The sequence below is a fragment of the Pantherophis guttatus genome, chromosome 6 (genome assembly GCF_059756535.1).
Source record: "Pantherophis guttatus breed Tessera chromosome 6, ASM5975653v1, whole genome shotgun sequence".
NCBI classification, from domain to species: Eukaryota; Metazoa; Chordata; class Lepidosauria; order Squamata; family Colubridae; genus Pantherophis; species Pantherophis guttatus.
This window is the reverse complement of record NC_142068.1, coordinates 84,308,284-84,327,191: the sequence shown is the minus strand read 5'-3', so window position 1 is coordinate 84,327,191 and position 18,908 is coordinate 84,308,284. Positions and strand designations below refer to the sequence as shown.

At 41.9% G+C, this 18,908-nt stretch overlaps 1 protein-coding gene and 1 long non-coding RNA gene across 2 annotated transcripts; one reads left to right on the top strand and one right to left on the bottom strand.

Moving 5' to 3' along the window:
- Positions 1-1,144: 1,144 nt before the first annotated feature.
- On the bottom strand, positions 1,145-16,753 carry HIF1AN (hypoxia inducible factor 1 subunit alpha inhibitor). The gene is made up of 8 exons (XM_034435698.2): positions 16,505-16,753; positions 15,516-15,766; positions 11,946-12,094; positions 10,741-10,886; positions 7,789-7,895; positions 6,041-6,104; positions 5,158-5,268; positions 1,145-3,210 (listed from the first exon to the last, which is right to left on the bottom strand). The coding sequence occupies exons 1-8, from the start codon at positions 16,700-16,702 to the stop codon at positions 3,166-3,168; spliced, it is 1,071 nt and encodes a 356-aa protein (XP_034291589.1). The 5' UTR covers positions 16,703-16,753; the 3' UTR covers positions 1,145-3,165.
- LOC117676316 (uncharacterized) lies at positions 4,177-8,960 on the top strand. The gene is made up of 2 exons (XR_004594396.3): positions 4,177-4,558; positions 8,562-8,960. It is a non-coding gene; the product is annotated as an uncharacterized LOC117676316 (long non-coding RNA).
- Positions 16,754-18,908: the final 2,155 nt, after the last annotated feature.

Below are 18,908 nucleotides of genomic sequence, written 5' to 3'. Positions count from 1 at the left end.
CCAGAATTGAACGGGGGCTTCCGGTTAGGAACTTTGTGGTTCTTTGAGTGTTTAGGTTGCCGACCCCTGACCTAACATGTTGGTTTCCAGCACAATTTAAAAGCCTGATGCAATAATGGAGGTGATCTTTTCACATCACAAGAAGGCAATAAGTAAAGTTAGCATCGCATATTGATTTTGGGGGGGGAAAAACTAACCAGTACTTCAGTTGAATATTATCAGTTCTTGTCACATCTTGTATGAAAAAATATTGTCACATTCCTACGCATTAACCCCTTTTAGAAGCATGTGTTAAAATATCAAAATTCTATTATTAAATGTTCTCAGGAAATCTGTTAATTGCATCTTAACATTTGTTTTTGTAAAGGCACGTGCAGAATTCGCCTTATGAAAGAAAAGTTAGTTGGAAATTCTTCTGTGGAGCAGGACAAGTTGTGGAATTCTGCCTCTCACCCCTCCCAAACAAAAATGAACAGAAAACAGGGGACACAAGGGGTGTGTGAAGAAAGCAGCAAGCCAAATGTATCGGCAGGGGGCAAACTCTTATAGGTAATCAGAGGAGACACTACTCCATCTGCAAGACAATTTCATGATTAATTAATAGAATTATATACAATACACTAAAGGGGGAAATATCACCAGTAGCAATTATTATCTTGTAACCTGTATATAAATCACAAGATCATGGGAACAACTGAATTTTCAAAATGAATTTCAAATTATTGCCCTTCCCATAAGATAGGGATGGCTAACCTTGTCGTTGCGTGCCAGAAGTGCACACATGCCTGCACCCATAATGCAATACACACGCAACCTCCCCACCCCCGCCACCCAGGCACGTGCGTGACCCCCCCCCACTCCCCCTCTCGTGACCCCCCCCACCCCATTTTGGGCCTAGTAGGCCTCCCTGAAGCCTCCTGGGACCAAACATGGGCCACAAGGGTGCAGTGTGGCGACCCCCCTCATTCTCATGCGCGGCAGAGACCCGACGGGAGGCGTGCGCGCATGCAGGATGCAGCTGAGCTGGGCGACGGCTCGCATGCCCACAGATAGGGCTCTGGGTGCCATCTGTGACACACATGCCACAGGTTCACCATCACGGCCATGAGGAATACATATCATATAGAATGAAGGGGAACAGGTATTTGTGTCATTCAACAGTAGCTGTATTTTAAGAACTACATTTCAGAAGATATTATGTATTTCCCACATATTCTCACACATCACAGACACATTTTTTTTCCAATAGCAGGCATCAAAACACAAGATTAAAAAAACCCAAAAGTAACAGTACCTAAAACTGTCTTTTATCAGTGCATTGTAAACTAAGATTTTGCACTACTAAAGTGCAATGTATTTCTTTTTCCCAAACCAACTATTTTAGACGTTTTCAAATTTACACCTTTGGCAAAAAAAAAGAAAAACATATTGGAAGGCTGCATTTCAATTCAATCTTCTTCTTTCTAATGAGACACTGGGCTTTTCTACATGAAGCTCTCTATACACAATATTCCACAGTTCCAGTCTGGAGTGCCATTTGACATCAAGGACTAAACACAGGAATTGCTTTGTTTCAGCCAAAGGCAGAATGATTTTATCGATGTTAAGTCCAACGTTGCCCTCCGAAAGCCATCTTCTTCCTGGTCTATCTATATGTGATAGCATCAGGAGCGCTGGTCTTCTGTTGCCTCCTTGTGGCTCAAAACTATATCAAAGCAGGGGTGAAATGCTACCAGTTCGAACCGGTTTGGCTGAATCGATAGTGATGGCGGCGGGTGGTTCAGAGAACCGGTAGTGACGGCAGCGTGAGGCTCCGCCCACCCGCCCAGTCATTGTTACTTCCTGGTTTTAACCAGGAAGTAACCTGTTTTTTACCCTTTGTGCATGTGCAGAAGGGTTTGCGCATGTACAGAGGGTCCGTGCGTGAATGTAATGTGCGCGCGTGGTACATGCACTTCCGAACCAGTAGGGACGGTAAATAGATTTCACCCCTGTATCAAAGGCTTTACTTGTAACAATGTTAACAAAGCTGCATGGCATTTTCAGGTTCCACCTTCCCAAAAAAAGCCAAGAATCCTGGCTTCAGACATTACTTCAGCTCTGTATAGAATTCACAGTAAACAGGAATGCAGACGATCCCAAAAACTCCGGTTTTTGTAGAGGTGTTGTGACCCAAGGTGGGTCTTCAAAACTCTCATGGAAAAGTGACTTCGTGGCAAATGAAGAAACTTTTCCTTGGTTATCTAGGAGTTAACACTCTCAAATCTGCATTCCTAGCTTAATGAAATACAATTACAAAGCCCATACTCGTATTTCTTTCCTGACGTATGAAAGATCAAAGTGGATTTTTTAAAAAAAAAGAAAGAAAGGCTTGCTACTCTCCTCTCTTCACCAATTGATCTGGCACTTGATTTGGCCTAGAGAAGGCAGAGTGCAATGAGGAAGTTTAAACCATGCATGGCTAAGTGAAAAATATGACACAACAGGTTTTATTGACCAAGGGCACTCGCTATGGCTTGTCCCATTCTATTAACATCCTGAGCGGGGAAAAAAGTCAATTTCTATACATAGGCATTTGGCCTAGTTTGATAGGATTAGAAATCAATGTATTGTTTATGACAAAATGACACAACGGATTCAAAAGCTCTTAAAAGTCTCCATCTCTTATGTCCTTCATTTTTCTGTATCCCTCAACGGGCTTTAGTTGCAATATCAAAGAGAAGGTTGCCCTTTAAGAAAATATGCTAATTAATAGATATGAGTTGATATGAGTTGATTTAAAGTGTTGATTCCTAACACGGAAAATATAGGAAGAAAATCAAAATTGTTCCTCTAGGTAATTCTTATGTAGGCGATCACAAAGGTGCTATCACAAGTAAATATCATCAAGTACCAGGTGCCAACTGTTGTATCTAGGCAGAGAACATAAGAGTTACTGGTGACGGGTTCTTCCTTAGTAAGGATGAATTATTCTATAAGGTTTGGTGAAGTTGAAGGAGTGACGAATGGAGCATTTCGGAGTTCTGGTCATTCCCCTAGATGGGTGGAGTGGATCAGAGCTGGACCAGGCAATCCATCTGTTTTTTAAGTGCTGTGTGCAATATTAGCGCTTAATAGCTTCCCCCTTTAGGTGAAACAGCTCCAATATCCTGCAGAAGTCCACGATTAGTCATACCGTCCTTTGATCATCATATTCAACAGGGGACCCACCTGCTCAAAGGAAAAACAACAAAACACATTGCTTTATTAGCTACAAGATTATCAACAGGTTAGAAGTCATATTACCGTATTTTTCAGCGTATAAAATGCACTTCACCCCCCCCCAAAAAGAGGGTGAAAATTTGGGTGCGTCTTTTATACCGAATGTAGCCCCGTCCACCCGCCAGCCCCCACCCATTGGCCTCTGCCTCCCAGCAATTTGCCTCCTTACAGCAAACAGTCCGTTTCAGTTTCAGCACAGCCTGATTAGCACAAGCAGTTGTCAGTTGGATCGGCCTCCCGACCATCAGCTGTTTCAGGCTGCAGGGATTGCCATTGCTTATTGCCACCTCCGCTGTTCGCTGTTTGCTGCAAGCAGGCAAATTGCTGGGAGGCAGATTTTTTTTTTTTCTTGTGCTAATCAGGATGTGCTGAAAATGAAATTGAAACTGAAATAGGCTGTTTGCTGCAAGGAGGCAAATTGCTGGGAGGCAGAAGCAGATTTTTTTTTTCTTGTTTTCCTCCCCAAAAAAGGTAGGTGCGTCTTATAATCCAGAGCGTTTTATACTCTGAAAAATATGGTAAATTGCAAAACTTTATACAGCAGAAAATAAACGTAAGTATTTAATGTCAGCACAATATACATAAACTATTTTAAAGGTTCACTCATGAGAATGTCTGCCAATTCTTTCATAAGTAACAGTGATATTTTCAAAACGTATTCCTCAATGATAACATTTAGTGAACATCTAGAACCATATACACACCACACACCAAACACTATTTGTAAAACTGGTCAACATACAAATTGTCCTCACTGGCTGCAATCAGGACCAGCAACCTCATTGCTAAGAAAGGCTATCGTAAAGTAAAACATCATATGGCATCAGTTCCAGATGTAGTTAAGAATGTATCACCATAGTCATTAAGTGTGACATCACATAACCATGGCTTCCAAGTTCCTGGTGGCTTCCCCACTGACTTTGCTTCTTGGAAACCAGCTATGAAGGTCTCCAAACGGCAATCACGTGATTGAGGGATGCTGTAATCCAGGGTGTAAAACTCGTGTCATTACGGCATCGTCATGTGACGTATCGCAACTTTTTTTTTCCTTCGCTAAACCGATCATGGGTGTGGCCAGAGTGTGACGCATCCAGCTTGCGGGCCGCATGTTTGACAGCCCTGCTGTAACCATTGTAAAAATATGCTGGTTGCCACATGCTTAAACTGTCATCCTGTGATCTCAGAGACATTGTGACAGCTGCAAGTTCAAGGACCGGTCCTTTTCCCAGCGCTATTGAAACAGTTGCTGAATGATTAGTAAGCAAAACTACCTATATATTCCAAAGAGTGCAGAAAGGTACGCTAATGTAAATATCAGTAGTCATAATTTATTTAATGTTTGAATAATCACTTTACAAGTGAGGAAAATTGCTTAAAATTAAAATTAAGGTGGGGATTAATTTCATTTTAGCCACTCTCCTAATTAGCCCGAAAGTTGTAGCTATTCCAGAGAAGAGACAATTTAGATGTTGAATGAGGCACCTGCTTCAATTTACGCTTGTTTAAGCCAAGTCCAAACTTTCATTCTTGACACAGAAAACGCTGAACATATATTGCCTAAAATCTCTCTTAAAGATTTGAATAATACCGTGATCTTCAGGAGAAATGCTGCTAACATTTTGAATGCTCTATCTGCGTGTCAACTTTGGTAATATGTATAGATTTCCAACTGCCAGAATTCTCCCAGCATGCTAGTATTTGAAGTCTACCAATCTTAAAAGTTGCTAAGATTGAAAAATACTGCTCTATCCTACCCCATGCCATCACTACCTATTTTAAGGTGTTAAATATGTAACATCTTCAATTTGTTCTGCTGTTATTTTCATTTTATGGGATCAAAAGCTGAACAAGGTCAGCCGCGTGGTTATTACAAGCAGTCTGAGATCCTCACTTTACCTCTTGTGGATTTCCAAGCGCCTCCCCCAACATTTTCTCTATGTTCCTCATTACAGCCACTTTCTGATGAGCCTTTAGAGGGTATTCAATCCTTTTGGGGGTCGGAGCACCCTGCGTGGGGAAAAATACCTTCCTTAAACAAGAGCTCAAGTTGCAACATTTACAAAAATGAAATTGAAAACAGATTCTGACGGAGGCATCAATTATCTGGACCCTATTATTCTTATCCCTCATTCTGGGGCACCAGGAAGATCGAAAGGAAACTGAAAAGATCCGACAGGTTTACAGTGATTCATAGTGCTTAAAAATCTCACATACACCTACCGTGTTTCCCCAAAAATAAGACCGTGTCTTATATTTTTTTGAACCCTGAAATAAGCGCTTGGCCTTATTGCCATGTGCTCAAAAGCTCGATTGGGCTTATTATCAGGGGATGTCTTATTTTGGGGGAAACAGGGTAGCACTAAAAAAAGCAAGAAGCTAATAAAAGTCAGAGATGAGAAAAGGTGAGTTGGTATTTTCTTATCTATCAAGTAGCATGCATCATATGAAAAGGAGATGTTTAGGCAAGTGACTGGCCAAAACTACTATTTCTACTACTACCACTCATTTGTTAAAAAACAAATAGGAATAGGAATTAACTATTTCAACTTAAATATTACAAGGCTCAACAAGGTTATCTGGAAGATAATACTTAAGAAACCAAGTTGAGAATTCAAGTCAATTTTAGCAGCTGACACAATTTTGATCATTTAAATAAACCTAGGAAAATAATATAGTTTTTTATGATACAGTAATCAGTACCATGTGAATGTTTAATTTTGCAATTAAAACAGAAGTCTATTTATAGTACTGCTATTGTATTAAATTCAGACATACTTACCTTGTACCAAAAGTTTACAGTGATGGTAATTCCTCCATTCAGCAATGACTCAATGTGATGCCACCTACAGCAAGCCACAGAAAATAACTCTTTTAATATTCCTAATTTAAAACTGTAAGATTTTAGCATTTCCGAGATTAGTTTTACAAAAAAAATACTAAACATGTGGTACAATAATTAGTGATTTGGTTCTTTCTTTTATTCCTCTTCATTTGGGGGGACGACTATAATTTATTATACTTTTTTCAGTTCTTAGTTATCCAATGAACAAACAACCACTTGTATGCATATATTCATTAGAAAATATTCAGATAGTCCTCCTCCTTAGTGATCATTCTATGACCGTTCGAAATTACAATGGCTTTGGAAACAGTGACTTACAACCCATCCTCAAAAATATGGCCCCTCTAGTGTCACGACTGCAATCTGAGTGCTGAGCAACCAGCTTGCTTTTGCAGTGAAGGCAGCATCTTGCCAGCCAGCTTTCAAAAAGCAAAGTCAGTGGCGGAAGCTGAATTTGCTTAACAACTTTGGAGATTCACTTAATGACCTCGGAGATCAGGGTGGATTTGATTTCAATCAAGTTGATTTAAATCACAATTTAAATCATGACTTAAATCACTAGTAAAAAAGCTCAACTCGATTGAAATCATAATTTTTAAAGAGCAGCTGTCATCTCTGTCCTGCAGCGGCTCCTCCTCTGACCCGCTGTTGACTCACCAACAGTCCCATTCACTTTAATGGGACAGTTGGTGATGCAGCAGTCACACAAGGTGAGGGACCCGGCGGGCAGCCGGTGAGTGGAGTTTTTTCTTAATTTTTTAATTTGCTAAGATATGGTTGAAGAACAACTGGGAGACTAGAAAATTTATGAACAAAGAGTGAGGAATCAGAAATGCTTAATCTTGAAGAAGAGACAAGTGAAGTACAGTAGTGGCCAAAATTGTAGAAACCTTTTGGGAAAACTGTATTTTCTAAAACTAGATAATAACACCACTTTTGTTTTGGAGTCGTACCATAAAATTATATATCAATGGAAAGATAATTTAATCAAGCATGTAATGCAATAACTTTTATGAAGGATTTGCTACTAGAATAGCAGTTACAGTATAAAGAAGAAAAGTGAAACATGTAGAAAAAAGAAGATATACAAAAATTATCACATCAGTTAATACTTAGTTGGGTAACCTTTAGCAGGAATTACGGCCTTACAACATCTTCCCATGGAGTGAACCAAGTCTTTTAGTTCTGCAGCTGTTATAATATGAAAGCAAGATTGAATGATGGTTTCTATGAACTGGGTTTTATTGCTGGGTCGCTTCTGACTAACAAGTTTCTGTAGTCAGCTCCATAGATTTTCAATAGGGTTAAGGTCTGGGCTATTTCCAGGCCATTCCAGCAGTGGAATAGGATTATCTTGAAACTCCAAAAAAAAAAGTGGTGTTATTAGCCATCAAAAATACACTTTTCCCAAAAGATTTCCACAATTCTGGCCACTACTGTATAAGGATGTATACCAAATGTAAATCTTATAATGGAAAAAGGGACCAATATTTCTGCATATGAACAAGTATCAAGGATTATTGCTATTGGGACCCTTTAGAAACAGAGAAATATATATCTATCATAGTCAGAATAAAAGGCACAAGGTTCAGGGCCTCTGACAGAACCCCCTTTGTTCCCCAAATCGATTCTGCTGCAGAATCATACTAGCTCATTCTGTCCCATTCTCATCCTAAATGTATTACCAATACATGGGAATATAAAGCACATCGCCTGGGCCAACTACGGTTTCATAGCCAACTATGTTCTGGAAATTAGGAAACTTCTCATAGTCAGGATTGTCGAAGTCAACCTAGCAGGAGAGAAGAAGGCATCACTAAAGTCACTGGAGACAATACATGATTTTTCCCTCTGCTTCCCACCCCGGCTACTTCAAAGAAAATGAACTTCTTTACTAACTTTAACAAACAGGCCGAGAACTAGAGATAAAAATCAACACCTTCAAGACACTGCACTCCACTTCCCACTGGTTACTGGTTTTGTCGATTGTGAACAACTATACTCAGCATTTGTGTTTACTATTTTAAGATGTCACCAACCAAAGAAAAGCACAGAACACATATAATAAAATACCAGGTATTTATATGGCACTGATTGCGAGGATTCTGCTATACCGATAAAAAATCAAGATTAAATCTGGTCTTATTTAAGTGATCTAATAACCAAGTAAATCGTTCTTGAGATGTCTGAAATAAATGCAAACATTAAGCTCATGACAGTAGCCTGGAAAGACTATAAATCAGCACCGCTGACAGCTAATATAATTTTCCTAGTAAGGTGTAAATCTGCTGGAGCTTTTTAAACTCCGCAGATTGGGGACCAATTTAGAAAGACCAACAAGAGGGATATAATGAACTGCAGAGCTAACTGGAGATTAACAATGATCTCACCAGCAGATTGTTGAAATGGAAGAGATGATCTACTTAGTTGCCCTCAAATATCCTCTCCTTTATTGCAGGGTACCCTGATTACTGAGGAACCAGGATGCTGAAACAAGCATGAGAATATCAAAGCACAGCATCCACATCCATTGCATAGACTTTCTGAATGGTTGATGGAATCCTTAGATGCAAACCTGGCATGTCAAATCTCACTTGGCACTTCAAAGAGCAGCCTGTTAACATTCTCATTATTACAGTTCCAATAAGAGAGATGGAAACATTGGGGCATGCTTGGCATCTCCCCTAATTTTATTAATTCATCTCTATGTGCAATTTCAAGGGACCAAGACTATGGACCAATTTTATGGAAGCTGCAGCTATTTTTATCAGTGTTTTACTCTTGCCTAACTTTGACTTCAATGAATACCAGCAGGTGACTACTAGGTGAATCTAAATAAAGATGGCCAACTCTTCTACAACAGGAATTTTGTTGTTGTTGTTGTTGTTGTTAGTTGCAAACTTGTGTCCGGCCCATCGCAACCCCATGGATAAAGTTCCTCCAGGCCTTCCTGTCCTCTACCATCCTCTGGAGTCCATTTAAGCACACGCCGACTGCTTCAGTGACTCCACCCTTAGTGTTGTGGACCAGTCATCTTCTTTCAGAGTTAATTCATTTACTTTTAAGCCATTAAAAGTATACAGTTAAGACTAGGTCACATGGGAAACTGTTGTTTGTTGTTGCTGTTATTATTGTAGCCTCTTCAGCAGTGGTGAAATCCAATTTTTTTTACTACCGGTTCTGTGGGCGTGGCTTGGTGGATGTGGCAGAGGAAGGATACTGCAAAATCTCCATTCCAGTGGTGAAATCTAAAATTTGTTACTACCGGTTCTGTGGGCGTGGCTTGGGGGGTAATGTGACTGGGTGGGCGTGGCCATTTTTTTTAACTTTTAAAACCATTTTTTCTACAACCTCTTTTGCGAAGAGGTTTTTTAAAAAATGCTTTCAAAAGGCTCTGACGATCCCAGCTGAGTTGCCTGATCGGCAGAGGCTTTTTTTCTTTTAAAAGCCTCTGCCAATCAGGCAACTCAGCTTCAATCATCAGAGGCTTTTAAAAGAAAAAAAGCCTCTGCTGATCAGGCAACTCAGCTTGGATCGTCAGAGGCATTTAAAAGCATTTTTTCTACAACTTTGAAGAGGTTATAGAAAAAATGCTTTTAAAAGCCTTTGACGATCCCAGCTGAGCCGCGTGATCATCAGAGGCTTTTTTTTTTTACTTTTAAAAGCATTTTTTCAGCCGAAGAGGTTGTAGAAAAAATGCTTTTAAAATATTTTTTAAAAAGCCTCTGATGATTGTGCAGCTCAGCTGGGCATAGGGCGAGGGGGCAGGGATTTTTGCTACCAGTTCTCCGAACCATCCGCCTCCATCGCTACCGTATCAGGTGATCTGGTCCAAATCGGGAGCATTTCACCCCTGCTCCATTCCCACCCGACTCCAAGGGCCAGCCAGAGGTGGTATTTGCCGATTCTCCAAACTACTCAAAATTTCCGCTACCGGTTCTCCGAACTGCTCAAAATTTTCGCTACTGGTTCTCCAGAACCTGTCAGAACCTGCTGGATTTCACCCCTGCTCTTCAGCTGCTGGGAAGGAAACTGGGGCATTGTCAGTTCCTAATCCTCCAACAGGCAACTTTACAAAGAAATCTCTGTTAGAAGGGTCCAATATGGCTCATGAGGGGGATTTATCCAGCCTCATTCTTTCTATAATACCCTCTTGTGACTCTGGAGGAGGAGTCTACAGACAATTGAAACAGAAATGCAAAACCTAAAGAGAACTCTTTTTGAAGTTATCTACAGAGCTGTCTCACAAGATAATTAAAAAAGTGCTAATCTCTACTAAACACTTTAGATTGCCCTTTTATTTTATCACCAAACAGCCCCCGCGGTTGTATGAGGCTAACACTTCCCGGCCTACCTCCATAAAGATTTGATTGACTGCTTTAGTTGTCTGAATAAGGATATTCTTACAATACATTGACTTTCTATGATCGAGTTAAGTGTATCCTACGATCATTTGAAGACCATATATATCTGAGAACTTTAAGAGAGACATCATGGTTTAGACTCCTCCTCAGACAGATGGTTAGAGGAAAACAAAGGTATATAGGGATTTTGTAATAAACCAGCATTAAAAGTTATGCTTTGTAGTCTTAGGCAAAAAAAAAAATAATTGCTATTTGGCCTAGTTGTCATCTCACCTGGCTTTGCCGGTCACATGGATGGTGCACGGGATAAGGATAAAGGCATTCAAACTGGTCAGGTGAAAATAGAATACATCGTTTGTATCCTTTAATCTGAGCGAAGAAATTCTGCTGTTCATCGTAGTGAGCTGGTGTCACGTTTCCTGCATAAAGAAAGACCCAAGACAAATTTCTGAAATGATTTTACAAAATGGTGAACTTTTAATTCCCAACAGGTCTGTACTACAAATTATTGGGAACGGGTGCACAAATTTCATCCCACAATTGTGCATGCTACCAAAATGATGCCACACATATACAGGTAGCCTCCACTGTGTAGGAAGACTGTGCGATGGAGCAGCTGCTTCCCAAAGATCTACCAAAAAGGTAAGTGACCAATCTATGATTGGGGGAGGGGAGGGGCAGGACCCAGTCGAGTGGAAAGCTGCCCCAAGACCTGCAGGGACCCAGTAGAATAGGATGGAGAGACTGCAATGGCCATAACTTCAGGCAGGGGGTCATAAGTCCCTTTGTTCAGAGCCATAATTTTGAATGGTCGCTGAATGAATGTCCATGAGTCAAGATCTAACTGTAAATTCAAGCAGCCTGGGATCATATCTGATTAAAAAGTAACGGTAAAGGTTCCCTCGCACATATGTGCTAATCGTTCCTGACTCTAGGGAGCGCTGCTCATCTCCGTTTCAAAGCGGAAGAGCCAACGCTGTCCGAAGACATCACCGTGGTCATGTGGCAGGCATGACTAAATGCCAAAGGCGCACGGAACACTGTTACCTTCCCACCAAAGGTGGTCCCTATTTTTCTACTTGCATTTTTTTTTAAGTGCTTTCGAATTGCTAGGTTGGCAGAAGCTGGGACAAGTAACGGGAACTCAACTGCTGAACTGATGACCTTTCAATCGACAAGCTCAGCATCTTAGCCACTGAAATATATTGCATATCTGATTATCACATATTTTTTAACAAAATTTGGCTCTTGTTTGTCAGTTCCCAGCTTAACTGCAGCAATCAAATCTCCGGGCTCCCCCTCATAGTTTAACTGGAACATGTTGAGGATATTGTATTAGATAACATTGTAACTGAGAAGAAAGCACTCCACCTAAATTCAGTTACCTAACACTGACATATTGTCCATAGGAATTCCACAACAGGTAGCACTAAATGACTATTAAAACCAAATTATTTGTCCAGAGGCAGATTGGTTACCTTCCATGCCAATCAGTAGTAAGTTGGATGTCAGCTGACCCCAGCCTCGCTTCGTCTGCTGTCTGTTAATCCAATTCCAATTAAAGCCCAGGAAATCTACCACAATTTTCCTGCCAACCGTGTCATTTAAGGTCTGCTGGAGATATAACCTGTATATACCAGAAAATAATGGGGAAAAAGAAATGCAAATGTGTGTGCAAAGCTATATCCCATTACCTCTTTCATTATCTGTCAATCAACTGTATATAGTTCTTATAGAAATGATTACAAAACCTAGTTTACAGATCTGGGGGGAAAAATTGTCCAGAGCATTAAATTACCAAAAATGACTAGTCGTCCATGAAAAAAAAGAATAAAATCTTATGTTCCTGGGGTCCTGTATAAATTATGGTGATCAGAATTCTGGATAATTCAACATAGTAATTCTTCTGGACTTCTGAACTTTCAATATCACTAAGCTATATACTGGGCAAAGCAGTGACAGGAGACAATACCACTTTTACTTGCCCACCTCGCAACTGAAAAAATTGCTCTGATTTTTTTTTTTAAAAAAAACTAAATAATGTTTACCTTCAGCAGCAGGAAAGCAACAGAGTTCTGGGCCTACACAGCAGTGTCACTGCCTCCTCCTCTGCCACCACATGAGTGCAGAATATTCCTCAGAAAGGAAAGAGAGAGGACAGGAAGGAAGAGCATACAGCCAGAGGTCTGCTGCCTTCCAATCTGTCAAAACTGAAACATAAGAAAGGAAACAAGTTTGCTTTTAACTGCTGGGTAATTTTGCGGGATTTGGAATGGCAGTGCAGAAAACATCTGACAGATTTAAAAAAAAAAAAAAAGCAATAGAAAATCTATCTGCACCTAGAATAACACAGGATCGAAAAGCAACTACCAGAATAGTAAACAACACTGGGAAAACAGAGTATGATTATTAGAAGGATGCATTTATGTAAGTATACATTTCACTGTGCTCATACAACACAATTAGGTGCATCAAACCTGATAGGTGTTTATTTGTGTTAGAACTGGGAGGAAAAGGTTTGTGTGTGTGTGTGCACGGATGATGACTTAGCATGTTGGGTGAATTTATATTATATGGTCTACACCAGGGGTGGGTTGCTACCGGTTTGCCCCGGTTCAGGAGAACCGGTAGCGGCGGCAGCAGGCTTCGCCCACCCGCCCAGACGTCATCAAAAACGCTCTGGGCATGCGCAGAACCTTATTTATTTATTTATTGAATTTGTATACCGCCCTTCTCCCCCTAGGGACTCAGGGCGGTGAAGAGCCGAAATTAAAATACATACAATATAAAAGTTAAGATAGCTAAAATAAATTAAATCAATCGGCCCCCAATTTAAAAGCCCAAAGCTATACAATTAAAAACTAACCCATAAAAAACCTAGTTAGGCTAGGCCGGCTTGCTGAAATAGAAACGTCTTCAGGGCCTTATGGAAAGTGCGGAGATCCGGGATCAGTCGTATTCCGGGAGGAAGCTCATTCCAGAGGGCGGGTGCCCCCACAGAGAAGGCTCTCCCCCTGGGGGCCGCCAGCCGACATTGCTTGACCGACGGCACCCTGAGGAGGCCCTCTCTGTGAAAGCGTATTGGCCGGTGGGAGGTTATCGGTAGCAGAAGGCGGTCTCGTAAATACCCTGGCCCTAAGCCATGGAGCGCTTTAAAGGTGAGAACCAACACTTTGAAGCGCACCCGGAAGACCACCGGGAGCCAATGCAGCTCACGCAGGAGGGGTGTTATATGGGAGCACCATGTCGCTCCCATAATCACCCGCGCGGCCGCATTCTGGACCAGTTGGAATGTTATGCGCATGTGCAGAAGCACCACGCGCTCACAAAGCAAGCATGCACACCCACGCACTCCCAATAGTGAACTGGTAGCGCCGGGATTTGAATCCCACTATTGGTCTACACTACATCAGATTGTTGTATAAACACACCACTGTCCTTTTTTGGAAAAACATTCACGAGAGGGTAAAACAATCTAGGGGCCACATTACAGTTACTTATATCTGTTATTAAATATAATGAGAGAAAATTCTATAAAATACTACTTAGAAGTATGCCTATAGACATAACATCCAGGAAGTAAACAAACTACTCCAATTCCACCCACTGCGTGTAGATTAACTTTCTTTTAGGATAGGCAGATTACAATGCAGAAAGTGGCAAAAATAGCCATGCATCACAAAGCACAGATATGAAAGAAAAATATGATGCATACTCTGATGCTATGAATTATACGATTTTTTTTCTCTGTTAAACAAGCTCTTTTTTCAATGAAATAAGCTGTAAGTAGCACAAAATATTCCTTCTCAATGTATATGGTGTATACTGTATATACACTGTATATTCTCACATAAATGGTGAGGAGGTGGAGAGGGTTGGTAGTTTTAAATTTCTGGGCATTTATATCTCAAAGGACCTCTCATGGACTATGAATGTTAACATGCTTTTGTGAAGAAGGCACAGAAGAGGCTCTACTTCCTAAGAATGCTCAGGAAGATAAATCTATCTCAGCATCTACTTCTGTCCTACTATCGCAGCACCATTGAGAGTGTCCTGACATACGACATTCTTGCATGGTATGGGAGCAGCTCTGTAGTGGACAAAGAAGCTCTACAGAGAATCATTAAAACTGCCCAGAATATCATCGGACTCCAGCCCTGGACGATATCTTCGAATCTCACTGTTTGAGAAAGTTGCATAACATTCTCAGAGACTCTTCTCATCCTGCTTACAATCTTTTTGAACCGTTGCCTTCTGGCAGAAGATCCAGAACAATTAAAACTCGGACCACACGTCTTCTGAATAGTTTTTATCCCAGAGCTATAATTGCACTCAATAATGAACTAAAAGGCCACCAGCTGTTGGACAGCATTACTTGGTCTGTTGTGTTGATGTTTGGGTGGTTTAGGGGTGGGGAATTTGTGGTGGTGGTGGGGTGTTTGGGGATTGTTATGTGTGTTGGACCTGGTCTTTGGGTGTTAAGTGGATTTCATTGTATAGGTATACTGTGTATACATGTACAATGACAATAAAGTTATTATTATTATATGAACCATTGCCCTCAATGAAACAAATGTTCTTTATGAACTGCTCCAGAGTCAAGGTTTATTTTGTGAAGGACTTCCTCAAAAATTATATTTAATATTTCAAAATTGTTCCCTTCTCCGATATTTCAGTTGTGCCTGAAAAATACTACCATGTTTACCTCCTTTATCTCATTAGATCCATATAACAGCCTATTATTTCAAATTCCAAGCTACGCCCATTTTCTTTATTAAGATATTTGGGAACTTCTGCTTGCTTGACTCCCCAATGAATCAAGTACGGGCCCATGTTACTTCTTCAATTTCCAAAAGGTTCCAAACGCATAACACGGAGCTTAAGGTCCTTCTGCATGAGAACAAGGCCCTTTCCGCCCTGGAGGACTCAAAGGAGCTATTGCACTGTGCCATGCAGGAACCTAGCAGATCAGTTATAACCAGAAGCAAATCCCACCATAGCGCCTTAATTCCTCTGACTATAAAGTGACCACCAGGTGTTGCGATTACCTTTCTCCGCTTCCCTGCTGCTCAGTTTCCTGGAGTTGTGCCATGAAATCCCTGAACTTCATTTCCTCTCTGCTGGACTTCGGTTTGAAGTTTTTCACGTTTGCCATCTTCTTCTCATCGTAGTAGAGAAATTTGTGGGTGCTGGCTCGGTATACGGAGAAGTCTCCACTCCCAATATTCTCATGAAGGTAATCCAGGTCCCACTTCAAGGCGGGATAAACCAGATTGGTGTCGGTGAGCACCACCGGCTCCTGGAAGCAAACACAGAGCAGAGGTCACGGATGGACAGAAAGGAAGGAAAGGAAGGGAAAGAAGGGAAAGAAGGGAAGGAAGAAAAGAAGAAAGGGAAGGGAGGGAGGGAGAGAGAGAGGGAAGAAAGGGAAGGAAGAAAAAGGAAGGAAGGAAGGAAAGAAAGGAAGGGGAGGAAGGGAGGGAAAGAAGGGAAGGAAGAAAGGAAGAAAAGAAGAAAAGGAAGGGAGGGAGGGAGGGAAAGAAGGGAAGGAAAAAAGGGAAGGAAGAAAGGAAGGAAAGGGAGGGAGGAAGGGAAAGAAGGGAAGGAAGAAAGAAAAGAAAGGGAAGGAAGGGAGGAAAGAAGGAAAGAAGGAAAGGGAGGGAAAGAAGAAAGGGAAGGAAAGAAGAAAAGAAGGAAGGGAAGGGAGGGAGGGAGGGAGAGAGGGAAAGAAGGGAAGGAAGAAAAGAAGAAAGAGAAGGAAGGAAGGAAGGAAGGAAAGGGAGGGAGGGAGGGAGGGAGGGAAAGAAGGGAAGGAAAAAAGGGAAGGAAGGAAGGAAGGAAAGGGAGGGAGGGAAGGAAGGGAGGAAGGAAAGGGAGGGAGGAAGGGAAAGAAGGGAAGGAAAGAAGAGAAAGAACGGAAGAAAGGAAGGAAGGAAGGGAAGGGAAGGGGAAGAGGCCGCTGAAGCGACCCCCCCCTTCCCCTTCCCACCCCCTCAGCCCAGGGCCAGGGGAGGCGGCTGAAGCGTCCTGCCGTCACCTCGTTCTCCAGCAGTTCCTCCGCGCGGGGGTCTCCGTGGCGCAGGCGGGCGATGGGCCTCGTGGCGAAGCTGTAGTGCCGGAACTGCGCCTCACTCCACCCGCGCACCTCCTCCGTCTCGGCCGCCTTCGGGGGAGAGGAGGAAGCCTCCGCGGCTTCGGGCCGAGACCCGGAGGCCGCCTCCTCCTCCTCCTCCATGGCTACCGGATGCAGCGCCGCCTCCGACCCCGCAGCGCACGGAACCCGGCGGGACACGCATCCGGTGCAGGCTGGGCGGACCGGAACCTGCCGCTCTAGGAATCGGGACCCGATGGTGTTTCAGCACCCCCTGGCGAGGCATTCTAGGAGCTTTGAGTTGCCTGGGCATTCCGGTGCTTTCAGGGGCGGCTGCTTGGAAAAAGACCTTTCCGAGTGGATATACGCTGCCAGGAGCGCTGCTGGCCCTGGGGAGTCAGCGGCCAATCCCGGAATGTTAAACCTAAAAGGAAGGAAGGAAGGAAGGAAGGAAGGAAGGAAGGAAGGAAGGAAGGAAGGAAGGAAGGAAGGAGACAGAGAGAGAGAGAAGGAAAGGAAGGAAGGAAGGAAGGAAGGAAGGAAGGAAGGAAGGAAGGAAGGAAGGGAAAGAAAGAAAAAAGAAAGAAAGAAAGAAAGAAAGAAAGAAAGAAAGAAAGAAAGAAAGAAAGAAAGAAAGAAAGAAAGAAAGAAAGAAAGAAAGATCAACCTCTTTCTTCAGAAATCTGTCCAGGAACCCCAAGATTTTCCTGCCGTTGTGATCTTTCTTTAAAATTTTTAAAAATGCATGCCATTATTATTATTACTATTATTATAAACTTTTATTCACCAAACATGAAACTCAAGTCAACTGAACATTCAAAAATGCATCACAAATACCATTGACTGGTGCTAATGGTTGATATGGGTTGCTGCCAGCGTCCTAGGTATCAACCAAGTACCTTCTTAAAATGTACAGTGTTCCAAGTAGCGCAGTTTTTTGCAGTTCCGCTGGTGTTTTTGCAGGAAGCTGCAATTTGCTGATGTATCTTATATGGTACCAAGTGTGTCGATGACAATGGGTATCACTGTTACATGTTTCATCCATAGCCATGTAGTTTCGATGGCCAGGTCGCGAAATTTCATGATTTTTTCCAGTTCTTTTTCTTCGACTGGCATTTCCTGGTACTGCAATGTCAATAAATTGTACATTTCGGTTTTCAACAACTGTGATATCTGGCGTGTTGTGTTCCAAGTGATGATCCATCTGTATTCGAAAGTCCCACAAGATCTTTACCTTCTCGTTTTCTATAACTGTATAAATGTATAAACTACATTAACAGAGGGATACAATCAAAATCAAGTGAGGGACTAATACCTCTCTATAAAGCCTTAGTAAGACCACACCTAGAGTATTGCATGCAGTTTTGGTCACCACACTATTAAAAAGATGTTGAGACTCTAGAAAGAGTGCAGAGAAGAGCAACCAAGATGATTAGGGGACTGGAAGCTAAAACATACAATGAACGATTGCAGGAATTGGGCATGGCTAGTCTAGTGAAGAGAAGGACCAGGGGAGACATGATAGCAGTTGTGGGAGCTTCATCACTGGAAGCTTTCAAGAAGAGACTGGACTGCCATCTGTCAAAATGATGTAGGGTCTGTTTGGGTGGGTGAGGTTGGACTAGATGACCTACAAGGTCCCTTCCAACTCTGTTAATCTGTATAAAGTCTGTATAAAAAGTCCATCTATACTAAGAATCTTCCAGGTATCTTTCAGGTATCAGTTACAAAAGCATTTGACAATTGCTTTCTGGAAACAGAACCTACTTCAGTTTTGGAAATAGACATAAGAGTCAGGGCTGGTCCACGTCAAATGGATTCAGCAACTCAATAAGCAAATTTTGCATTGCAAAACTTTATTAAAGAAAGGTCTGGGAAACTGATTAGGTATTTCCCCACATGCAAATGCAAATGTATATAACCTCCCAGGGACCAATATCCGTGGCAGATTTCCACAAAAAGGGAGGTGAAAGAGGCCTTCCTTGAAGTCAAAGTCTCTTCTTTGAGGAAGGTCTGACTAGGGAATCCATGGAGCTGAACTCTACACTTCTTCAAACTGCCAAAGTTGAGAATCACTGAATTAGATTATACAGACTCCTTTTCACAGTGGTCTTGTCTGGACATGGGATCATTCTAATCTAGTGGATGAACTTTGCCAAGATCTATATGGAGATAATTCCCCACTCCTGGTCTTAATAGCTCTGCCAGCTGCTTTCAACACCCCGGACTGTTACTACTTTTCGTATATTTATTGTTTGTCTTTATCAAGTTGCGAGCAGACATGTCGATTACAGTGCCCCCACAAACACTGGGTGAGAGATACATAGTTGAATACATAAAATAAATGTCC